General features: G+C 39.5%; 1 protein-coding gene across 3 annotated transcripts in view; it reads right to left on the reverse strand.

Annotated features, from left to right (window-relative positions):
* Window positions 1-12979, reverse strand: part of Hgf (hepatocyte growth factor) — a 74288-nt gene that overhangs the window by 23049 nt on the left and 38260 nt on the right. For all 3 annotated transcript variants that reach the window (XM_004839760.3, XM_004839761.3, XM_087206749.1), the window contains exon 9: window positions 11626-11753. In XM_004839760.3, the coding sequence (XP_004839817.2) occupies window positions 11626-11753 (128 nt within the window). The remainder of the gene's footprint in view (window positions 1-11625; window positions 11754-12979) is intronic.

The following is a 12979-nucleotide window of genomic DNA, read 5'->3' on the forward strand; positions in this document are numbered from 1 at the left end:
CGAACAAAAGCAACCAGTAATTTAAAGTGCGACACAGATGTGGTGGCTCACACCTGTAATCTCAGCACTCTGAGCGGCTGAGGCAGGAAGGTTGCCAGTTCCATCCCAGTCTTGTAAATTAATGTAAATTAATGAGACTTGTAAATTAATGAGACTCTTTCTTAAAATAAAAAATAAAAAAGAGGCTGGGAGATATGGCTCAATGCAAAAGTCCGAGGTTCAATCCTTATGGCAAAATAAATAAATGCAAAATATATTTACAGTTATTTTGGCCTTAAAAATATATCCCAGTGAGGATATATCCAGTCAAAGAATTTTATTTAAAAATACTCTGGATATTTCTCCTTTTCTGTAATAATGGTATCCGTCTGATATATGGATTGACCCATTTCTATGTTTTCTCCCACTTTTTTTGGTTGAGTATTTAAAACATTAATGTTGGCTAATTGTCCAAACTGTATGAAAAGTTATGTTCAACCAAGTGTCCCTTAGCCTTTCTCTTCAGTATCATGCTGTGTCTGTTCAGGTCCCAGCACAGCCCAAGAGCAACTTCCCAGCCCTGTCTGTAGTTCCAGGGCTGAGTTGACTTTACGTTTTTGTCAAAACTAAGCAGATGCACACACACAAATACAGTATGAATGTACAAACTCATGTGTTTATGGAAACACTCCCTCTATATTCTTCTATCTCATCCTTCATTTCTTGTCACACAATGAACATACAGTTTCGTGCCATCCTTTATTAAAATGTAGCCATAGTCACGCGGAAAACACCGAATCAGCCCTCTGCAGACAGGCAAGTCTCTGGAAGTGGTCCCGGGGTCACCAGTCGAGCGGAAGGAGCCAAATTGGCCCACGCTCCGGCAGCAATCCACTGGACCCACCCCCCGGTCCTTTGGCCTCTTCTCTATACAGCCACCTGGTTCCACACTACAAAGACACAGAAGACACCGGACCACCAGACCACTGTACTGGAGCTAATCAAGTTCTCAGCATTTAAAGAATTCCTGCCCAGAGGTAGGGGCTTCTGAGCCGCCATCCCACTTCTCCTGGTGCAGAGGAAGGGGCTTCCAGGTGGCCAAACGTCCTGCCACTCCTGGCCCAGAGGAAGGGGCCTACAATCACTCCTGGCCCCTGGCCCACCTGTCCCATCTCAGAGGAGGTGAGCCACGCAGACGCCAACAGCACCCCCCCACCCCCAGTCGAAATGAGAAAACATGTAAATAAGTCTCAAAAACAGAATTCCAGATCACCTACAGCAACCTCAAAGGGAAATGAGATGGAACACTCTGCTACTCAACCACCTGGACCCACTGAACTGGCAACAAAAGGCAATCTGGAAAAAATGAAATCAGAAATAATTTCTCAGATAACAGGAGAAATTGTGCCCCTAGTGCAAGACATGATTAATAAATCTAGAGAGGAGCTGAGGAACATGATGGAATCCCAACATAGGAAACAAATGGAATCCATAAAACAGATGCAAATAGATTTCCAGGAGATGAAACACTCCATTGAAAGTCTATACAGCAGAATGAGCCAATGTGAGAACAGAATTTCAGATATAGAAGATAAGATTACAATTAATGACCAGGAAAAGAAAGATTGTTTCAAAATTATAAGGGAACATGAGAAATCAATCCAGCAGCTGCTACCCGATGCAAAGAAGAATAACATAAGACTGATTGGAGTCAATGAAGAAACAGGAGAGAGTGCAGATGACATAAAAAACTCTTTGTAGAAGTAATGGCAGAAAACTTCCCAAGCAGGGGGAAAGAACTTGACATACAGATAAGTGAGGCATATAGGACTCCAAATAGCCTTGATCAAAAAAAATCTAGACATAGGCATATAATTGTTAAGATTCCAGAAACTCAACAGAAGAACAAAGTTCTACAAGCAATTAAAGAAAAGAAACAAATCACATACAAAGGAAAGCCCATTAGAATCACAGCAGACTTCTCAACACAAACCATCAAGGCAAGAAGAGCTTGGAGTGACATACTCCAAGCCCTAAAGGAAAACAGCCTCCAACCTAGATTGATGTACCCTGAAAAACTATCTTTCAAAATGGATGGAGAAATAAGATACTTTCATGACAAAGAGCACCTTAGGAACTTTGTGAATACCAAACCAGCACTCCAAAGAATTTTACACAATATCCTAGGAACAGATATTGAGGATCACAACCCCAGGAAGCAAAAGAAAAATGAACCCATCTGGCATGACAAGAAATTAAATCTAAAGGGCGAGAACCCAACAAAAACAAAAAGTCATGGGAATGATAAGTCAATACGTTTCAGTTATAACCATCAATGTTAATGGTCTCAATTCACCAATCAAAAGAAATAGACTGGCAGAATGTGTCAAGAAGCAAAATCCAACAATATGCTGCATACAAGAAACACATTTAATTCAAAATGAAACTCATAGACTGAAAGTTAAAGGGTGGAAAACAATACTCTGTGTGACGGGAACCCCCCAAAAAGCAGGAGTAGCTATCCTCTTGGCAGATCAAGTAGATTTCAAACCAACACTGATTAAGAGAGACAAAGAAGGACACTATATCCTCGTAAAGGGAAGAATCCAAGAGGAAGAGATGACAATCATAAATATCTATGCACCAAACACTAGTGCACCCAACTATATAAAACAAATACTAATGGACATGAAAAGTCATATATGCACTAATACAATTGTAGTGGGGGACCTTAACACCCCACTATCACAAATAGATCAACTAGACTAAAAATAAGTAATGAAATACTAGAACTCAATCAAACTCTTGAACAAATGAATTTAACAGATGTTTACAGAGTCTTCCACCCCACAAAATCAGAATACACATTCTTCTCAGCTGCACATGGGTCATTCTCAAAAATAGACCACATACTTGCTCATAGAACATGTTTAAATAAGGGCAAAGGAATTGAAGTTATCCCCTGTATATTATCAGACCATAGTCTGATGAAATTGGAGATCCATAGCAAAAGAAACTCAAAAAATTTCATAAACACGTGGAAATAAACAACACTCCTCTGAAAAACCAATGGGTCATAGAGGAAATTAAAGAAGAAATCAGACAGTTCCTTCAATTAAATGACAATGACAATACAACATATCGGAATCTATGGGACACAATGAAAGCAGTCTTACGAGGGAAATTCATAGCAGTGAATATGCATATTAGGAAAACACAATGAGCCCAATTAAACAACCTGATGCTGAACCTCCAGCTTCTAGAAAAAGAAGAGCAAGACAAACCCAAAGCTCATGCAAAGGAGAAAATTATAAAGAACAGAGCAGAAATCAATGCAATGGAGACTAAGAGAACAGTACAAAAAATCAATGTAGCCAAGAGTTGGTTCTTCGAAAGAATCAACAAAATTGACAAACCCTTAGCCAACCTTATCAGAAAAAGGAAAGAAAAAGCCCATATCCATGCAATTAGGAATGAAAAGGGTGAATTTACAACAGACTCAGCAGAAATCCAGAGGATCATCAATACCTACTTCCAGAACCTATACACCAATAAGATGGACAACACAGAAGAAATGGACAGATTCCTAGATACATATGAATTACCAAAGTTGAATGAAGAAGACCTAAAAATTCTGAACAACCCAATATCAACCAATGAAATTGAAAATGGAATTAAAAACTTAACAAGAAAAGCCCGGGCCCTGATGGCTTCACTGCTGAATTCTACAAGACATTTAGAGAGGAACTACTGCCACTACAGGTTAAACTCTTCAATGAAATTGAAAGGGAAGCAATACTCCCAAATTCATTCCTGGAAGCAAGCATCATCTTGATCCCCAAAGCAGAGAAAGACCCACCCGAAAAGGAGAACTATAGGCCAATCTCACTAATGAACATAGATGCAAAAATCCTTAATAAGATACTGGCAAATAGAATGCAGAAGATCATCAAGAAGATCATACACCCTGATCAAGTGGGGTTCATCCCAGAGATGCAGGGATGGTTCAACATACGCAAATAGATCAATGTAATACACTGTATCAATAGAGCCAAGGACAAAAACCATATGATTATCTCCATAGATGCAGAAAAAGCATTTGACAAAATCCAACATGCATTTATGATAAAAACCCTACAAAAAATTGGAATAGATGGAATTGGAATAGATGGTCTCTATCTCAAACTGATAAAAGCCATCTATGAAAAACCAACAGCCAATATCATACTAAATGGTCAAAAACTGAAATCCTTCACACTCAAATCAGGAACAAGACAAGGATGTTCACTATCACCACTCTTGTTCAATATAGTTCTGGAAACATTAGCCACAGCAATTAGACAAGAGAAAGAAATAAAAGGAATAAAGATAGGAAATGAAGAAGTCAAACTGTCATTATTTGCAGATGACATGATACTCTATATAGAAGACCCCAAGAACTCCACCAAAAGTCTTCTAGACTTAATAACCAAATTCAGTCAAGTAGCTGGTTACAAGGTCAACACACAAAAATCAATAGCTTTCCTCTACACCAATGACAGACTCACTGAGAGAGAAATAGGGCAAACAATTCCTTTCACAATAGCATCCAAAAAACTGAAATACCTAGGAATCAACCTAATGAAAGAAATCAAAGACCTCTTCTCTGAAAACTATAGCACTCGGAAAAGAGAGATTGAAGATGATATCAGAAAATGGACAGACATCCCCTGCTCCTGGGTAGGAAGGATTAATACAGTGAAAATGGCCATACTTCCAAAACTGCTATAGGGATTCAATGCAATTCCAATTGAGATCCCAGCAACATACTTCACAGACCTTGAGAAAACAATCCAAAAATTCATTTGGAACAAGAAGAGACCCAGAATAGCAAAAGCAATTCTAGGTAACAGAGACATGGCAGAGGGTATCACAATCCCCAACCTGCAACTATACTACAAAGATACTGTGATAAAAACAGCATGGTCCTGGCAAAGAAACAGACCTGAGAACCAGTGGAACAGATTAGAAGATGCAAAAACAATGCCAGACACATTCAGCCATCTTATCTTCGATAAAGGAGCCAAACACTCTCACTGGAGGAAAGATGGCCTCTTTAATAAATGGTGCTGGAAAAATTGGGTTTCAACTTGCCAAACATTAAAACTATACCTATATCTCTCACCATGCACTAAACTAAAATTGAAATGGATTAAAGATCTAAATATTAAAATGGAAATGCTGAACCAGTTGGGACAGAGGTTAGGTAGAACTCTTGAAGACATTGGTGCAAGAAAAGATTTTATGAACAAAACCTCAGTTGCTCGTGAACTAGCACAAACAATCAACAAGTTGGATCTCTTCTTATTAAAAGGCTTCTGCACAGCAAGAGAAACCACCAGCAGTGTGAAGAGACAGCCCACAATGTGGGAAAAAATCTTCACCTGCTGTTGCTCAGACAAAGGTCTACTATCTCAAATCTATAAAGAACTTAAAAAGATCAGACCTCCCAAATTTAAAGACCCAATCTGAAAATGGGCACTGATATATGTGCACCCATGTTCACAGCAGCACAGTTTGTGATAGCTAAAACTTGGAAACAGCCCAAATGCCCATCAACTGGAGATGAGATAAAGAAAATGTGGGTTTTTTTTATAAAACGGAGTACTATTCAGCCATAAAAAATAAGAAATTAGAGACATTTATAGCTAAGTGGATGCACATTGTGGTGATACTCTTAAGTGAAATAAATGGGACACACATGTATAAATACCGAATAGTTTCTCTGGTGTGAGAAACTGAAAGTGTAAATAAGGACTAAATGTATAATAGATATTGTGAAATAGGAAGAAAAGGGGCAAAGGGGAAGGAGGTGGGAGGGGTAGGGGAAAGGAAAGAAGGGTATGGAATTAATATGAGAAAATGGAAAAATAGGAACAAAATCTTTGTAAATAGGGAGGGGTGGAGGGGTTGAAGGGAGGGCAGGGGAAGGGTGAAAAATAAGAACCAAGAGAGACTATGTCAAGGTGCAAATTTCCAATGATGAATGTCATTATATTGTATACCTAAAATGTACCAATGATTAGAATGAATAATCGATAATGCAAAATAGGAAGAAAAGTTCCAAAGGGGTAGGGGTAGTGGGAGGGGCAGGGGAACGGAAAGAAGGGAAAGGAAAAATGATGAGAAATGGAAAAAATGGAAATAAAATCTTGGTAAATAGGGAAGGGTGGAGGGGGTGAAGGGAGGGCTAGGAATGGGGAAAAATAAGAACCAAGATGCATCCTGTAAAGGCACAAGTTCCCAGTGAGAAATGTAATTGTGTTGTATACCTACAATGTACCAATAAAAGAATTTAAGAAAAACCTCTAGCCATGTACATGGAAATCATACCAGGTCAGTTGGTGCAGTTGCACTGTCCGGTGTGCACATTCGCAGTGCTGCACAGTGTAGCTGTTGCAGAGGACATATGCCATTTGCTACCACACATAATGCTGCACTGAAAACTCTGTGAGTGTGTTTTTGTATATTGTTGGGACTGTGTGTTCAGTAGTGTACTGTTGAATCCAAATCTGTATGATTTCCACTTTCACATTCAGATCTTCTATGCATCTCAAGTTTCTTTTCAGGAATGATATAAGGCATGCTAATCTTATCATTTTTTCCACGTGGTTACCCTATCAATTCATTATTATATTTTTAAAATTCCTATTTCACCCAGTGGCATATATCCTTGCATATTAATATTATAAATATCTATATGCACTTGGGTTTATTTCTAGACTTTGCATTTCCTTCTACTTGTCAATATCTTTAGGAGCTAGAGGTATGTTCTTTTAATCTTAAATTCTTTATAAAATTATTTTATTTCTGATAGGGTTAATTCCCTCTTGTTCCTCTCCTTTCCAAGGTTTTCCCTATTATACTTTGTTCTGGCTTGTACCCAGATGTAAACCAAAGCCTCATGCACTCAGAAGTGGGGCTTTTCAGAGGCAGGTGGATCTAGGGTCTGTGAGTAATGATTGAGGATGTGTGATATCTTCATGCACTAATGGGTTTAGCATAGCTCTTGGTGTGGATAATGGGAAGACCTACCCTGCGTGCAGATGGCACCATCCAATAGGGTTTTAGCCTGGATGGGATAAAGGTCCAGAAGGTACACTGGCTACTGCCTGCCCGGCCATGGACTGTTTCTCCTCTGCGATGCCCCTCTGCCATGCTGCCCTGCCTCAGAGGCAGCTGACTATGGACTGAAACCTCTACAGAATGTGAGCTAAAATAAGCCTTTCCTCCTTTAACTTGTGTCAGGAGTTTTGTTCCAGCAACAAGAAAGTAACCAAGACATACTTAAATGTTTATTTTTTGTGACTTGCAAAATAAATGTGTTTAATATCAGAAAACATTCTTAATGTTCCATTAAATTTATAGATTAGATTAGGTAGAAATTATACACTTATGACATTGAGTTATCACATCAAGGACAAAAGATATTTGTCTACATGTTAAAGAACACTTTAATGGCTTTTAAATTACTTAAAAATTTTCTTAGGCAGATTTTATACATTTCTTTCTAAATTTATTCCTAAATTTCCCTAAACTTTGTTTCTATTATAGATGGATTTTTGTTTTAATCATAAAAGTCATATATAAATGCTAGTGATATTTCTATATTGATTATGTATCTTCTATCTTAAAGTATATTTTGTTGTTCAATTTCTATTTTCTACATATATTATTACTATATAATTTTCATAGAGATATTTCACTTTCTTATTTCCAATCAACATATCTTCTTGTCTAATTGCTTCGAATGGTATCTTCAACAAAATGTTAAAAGTAAAACAATGTCAAATTGCATTTTAATGTTAAATGCACATAGAGACAGAAAATAAATTGTTTTCTTTTTAACATTAGTAAGGATACCGCTAATCTTTCTTCTTTAAGTGGTGATTTTATGATTATATATGTATATATATAAATGTATTATGTATATATGTAGATAAACATGTATGTGAACAGTATATGTTATGAAAGCATGTATATGTATGGTGTGTATGCCTATATTTTAAGTTAAAATGTGACTATATGTTAAGGAAATCTATATACATACAAATGAGTATACATGGATGTTTATGTGTGTGTGTGTATATATATATATATATAAAGATCTTAAATTCTTTCTTAGTTGAATACTTTACAAGGAATGAGTGAACTTTATCATAGGAATTTCAGAACTTATTGAGATTTATCATGAGTTTTTACATCTAATTATGTTAATAGTTTCTAATACTTAAATGATTTTTTTATTCTTAGACTAAATTCTATTTAATTATGTATTTTTTCTAATTTCTTTGTTGGACTCTGTTCAAAATTTTAATGATATAAATACTCAAAATTGAGAGAGTTTTATAGTTTATTTTATTTTGTGCTACCTGTATAATGTTTAGGCACCAATATGATATGATAAAAATTTGTAAGTTTGATTGTGTTTGGTAAGTTTGAGGCTAGGGTACAGTGAGAATGTGTAGTATGTGAGTATTCATCTAGGCACAGTATACTTTTTGTTGTTTTTTTTTTTGGTACTGGGGATTGAACTCAGGTCCTTGTGCTTGCACAGCAGGCAGCGAAACCACTGAGCTAAATCCCTGGCCCAGCACAGTGTACTTTTGATAAAATAGTTCTTTTAAAAATCTGTATTCCTTTTTAAGAATAAATCCACCTAAGCTTTCTGTATCTGCCAGGGCCAAGTAACCTGAGTTTTCCTAGAAAATTAACCATTTCATCTTCATTTCAATCTTTTACATAAAGTTAAATAAAATGATACCCATGTTTTCAAATTTTCTTGTTTTGATGGCTATTTTTTCTTTAATAATTATTCCTTTAAATATTTTTGCTTTCTCTTGAGTCAGCTAGATTATATTCTCATGTTTTTGAAAACTATGCTCTTGATTTAATCATTTAGTTCTAAAGTTTAGAACTAGTTTATAACTAATGATTTATTCATTTAGTTCTTTTCTTTTCTCAACCTTATTAATATTTCCCTCTTATCTTGCTTATTTTTCCTCAAGTTTCTTTTGGCTTACTTTTCTATCTACTCATTTGGCTAGAGATTTCCTTCATTTACTTTCATTATTTTGATATTGATATAAATATTTGAAGCTAAGAATTGTCTTCTGTGTATTGCCTTAAGAGTTTTATCAACACTTTCAAGCAAGTCTACCATTTCAGTTATTTCCTCTAATAGTATTACTTACTGTCCAGTTGGAACAACACTTGTATGCATTCCAATTCCGATGTTGTGACATTTGAAAATAAGTTCTCAAGTTTTAAACGACATGTGAAATTTGTATTTCCTATTGTATGGAGAGTGGTAAGAGCCACACCCTTTCATATATGCATGCATGTGCCTGTGTTTCTGTGTATATGGACAGACTGATGGGAGCAATGCCTACAGGAGTGTGGCAGCACCACACAGCACCACAGCTTCCAAGTGAATGCCCCAGCTGACTACTGAGCTGGCTGGCGGTACTGGTGTAAGCCCTAGGTCTATGCCTCCTTCACAGAGTGAGCCCAGGAGAACCTGACACAGTCTGTCATGTATCAAGTGCAAAGTATCCTAAAGAATGATAATGTGATACATTGTTGCAGAGTGAATGAAAGGGGAAAAACAGGGAATAATGAAAAGGTCACTGTAAGGAGAATCAGACTGAATACCAACTATGCCAATTTGAGGATTTGGGCAAAATTAATACAATTCTATAAAATTGTTTAAATCTATTACTGAATAGATTGATTAGGTAAGAAATAACACCTGGTTAAAGCCCAAGGTACTGAACTATCCACTTGCCTTACCTAACCCTTTAGTAAGTGACGTGTCTGAGCATCCACCAGAAGCTTGTGAAGCAATTGCTCTTTCCTTCTACGGCACAGGAACCACCAGCAATTGTCCCAGAGGATGAGACAGGGATGCAGAGCACTCCGCTGGTACCCAAAGCTCCTCAGTGACTGGTTCCAACTTAACTTCCCACTAACCTCTAGTATCTGCCGGGGACCCACTCCACCTCCCTGTACTGCTGTTCACGGAGTCCTCATGGCTGGGGCGCTGGAGAGAAGTTTGGAGAGGAGTTCACACAGGAGGGATCTATGAAGAGGAGCTGTGAGGTAGGATTGGGCTTTGGGGATGCTGTAGGATGACTATGACCTTGACTGTCATTTTTAAGATTATGTGAAATATATATGACCATTTAAAAATATAATTCTCAACCCATCTTCTACCAACAAATGTTCAGAGTTGAACGCTATTATTAATCATTTACAAATTAGTTTGAATTAATTTTAACCTGATAGTCCTACTGCTTTCTGAAACAGTCAGCTTCAGGCGCCTCTGTCTGCCGTGGTGCCTCTGTCTGATTTTCCCCAAATAGGAGACCCAGGCATCACCCACGGCCAACACCTGGGGCCCAGCCAGGCCAACTCTGCGGTTGATGCAGAAGACTCCTGACCCTCTTCACCCTTGTGGGGAAGCTGGCTCCTTCCCACGCAGCAGCCAGAGAGGGCCCTCTAGCACTGAAACCCCCGAATGGCTTCTCCATGCCCACCCAGAGTCCTTGAGCATCCCCAGGATGCCTGCAAAGCTGTGGCACAGGCAGGCCAACCGCCTCCCCTCCCGAGACACCCAGCTTATCTAGGCCTCCTGTCTCACACCCTCCCAGCGCGGGCACTGGGTTTGGGTTTCCCCGCACCTCCCGGTTGCGCCCCTCTGGACCTCATGGTGTAACAGGGAACCATGTTAGCCACACAGAAAACATGACTAGCTGAGGTCCTTTAAACTGTTCTTGTAAGTCTTCTGGTGTTCGTGGTGCTGGGTATGTAGGCATGGAAGCATCCGGGCAAAGTGCTATTTGACACGTCTGTGCATCCTGTCCCACACCCGCTGAGAACTATCTTGACTTATTAAATCATTTTACCAAATAACACCACAAGTCAGAGTTTAATGATTACATAGGAAAACGTGCATGTCTGCTAAATAACAATAAAACGCCTGTCCTCACAGGCGCGCACACTCACGCGTGGGGAGGCTGAAATGCTATTGTCCAAAATCGCTACTCTTCACTCGTGAAATCCGACTCACAGGCACTGCCCTTAGACCGACTGTGCGTGGCGCCCGCGGGAGGCTGAGTCGGCCTCCGCAGTGGAGCTCCGAGCAGCTGAGTGGGAATGGCGTGGACGAGGGTGGCCTGAGTGCAGGGTCTCGGGCCGCATTCCTAGCTGTCCGGACCTGGGCCTCGGCCTACACACGCACGTGTGGGTCCCTCTCCTCCCTCCCTTCCCGTCTGACCTGGTGACCCTGCACCTAAGGCCTCCCCTGACCATGACACTCGAAACAGCAAAGCCTCTCCTCCAGCTCCTCCAACTCCTCGCATTCACGTCGGTGCCCCACTCCACTTCAGTTTCCCTATGTTCTCTCCCCTGGGAAGCAGTTCTCAGGGCAGAGAATGTCGCTCTGTTCCCCAGTCTTCTCCAGAGCCTGGAGCTGGCACTCACGGGGTCAGAAAGTCAGTCAACAAACACCGCGGGAAGCATGCACACGGGAGACCCCGCACCTGGCCAAGAGGCGCCATCCCGTCCTCGTCCTCCTGGAGCCTGCCCCGGCTCCTTCAGCCTTACCTTGTCCTCTGGCCACGTCGCACCTGGGGATCTGGGAGCAGTAGCCCACGCGGATGTTTGGGTCGGTGGTGAAACACCAGGGAGACTCGGCCCCGTCGGGGTTCCGGCAGTAGTTCTCGCGCAGGTCCCTGTCGGGAGCAAGCACGCTGATGAGCCCTCCCAGCGCCTCCTAGCTGTGCTCCTGGAACCCCTGGGTGCTGTGCTAAGTGCTCCCCGGAACCTCGGCCTGTCTTGCTGGAGCTCTGAGGCCCGGGGAGATCTGATTTGCTGCCCGGATTTCTTTTAACTACACAGTAGCTCTTTCTTGACTTTGAAGCCTTAGCTATTTCTGGAAAAGTAAGCCTTAAGTATAGCACAGAAGCCTAAGTATAGAGCAATATTTCTACCTAGTGCATGAATGGGCTTTATTTTATCCATGTTTTGATTAGAAATGTAGAGGTTCACATAAGGAAAAAAGTCTATGTTAATTCTCTATATTAAACAGAATTTGGGGGGTTTTCTCTCTTAATATAAGGTTCATGTCAAATAAACTGTGAAATTTATGATTTGTTTTCCTGAAATATGCTCTCTGATATTAAGTTTTTTCTTTAATAGATCCCTGAATAGTAATTTAACTAGATTAATATTGAATATAATGGAAACTACAGTATTTGCAAATAGGTCCACTTAGAAATACCACGATGCTATGAATGCCCAAGCAGACCATCAGAATCTGTAAGAGTTCCCAGGAAGATCTTTGTATTCAAGTGAAAAGTCAGCAAGTCACACAGTCGATCTTGTCCACGTAGTCTTGACACAGCTGTGTTACTAAACAATCTGGGAACATGATTTTCCAATAAGTAAAGCCAATATATCAGAAGTGTTTGTCTAATAACTCATATTCAATCCTTCCACCTTCTTATAAAATTATTAACTGGAATACATGAAGTAAACCTTTATTTTCTTTAAACTAATATATACTTATATTTTAAAGATTGATTATCTGCATTAAGCTTCACATAAAATCTATACATAATTGCAATTGTATAATTGCAGAATTGGTTGGTGAAATTAGTTTGTATTTTTAATCAAAAGCAAGACAATTAAGTGACTATCCAAGGCTGTCAAAAGTCGTAGTGTGTGTGCACTTTTGGAATCCATACCGAGACACATCTCATTAGTCTAGATGAAGCACGGTGAAACTGAGGATCTGGCCAAAGAGTCTCCTTCTGTTATCTTGCTCCACTTGGAGAATGACTTGTAACTACCAAAGTGAATTGCTAATTACATGACTCATGTGTATTCATCACAGGTGGTTATATTCCACTACAGTGTTTTAAAAATTGTCATTTTTAAGGAGCCTCGATATTGGGGC

Source organism: Heterocephalus glaber, unplaced genomic scaffold, assembly GCF_053883595.1.
Source record: "Heterocephalus glaber isolate CG9 unplaced genomic scaffold, H.glaber_assembly_v1.0 deba00000678, whole genome shotgun sequence".
Taxonomy (NCBI): domain Eukaryota; kingdom Metazoa; phylum Chordata; class Mammalia; order Rodentia; family Bathyergidae; genus Heterocephalus; species Heterocephalus glaber.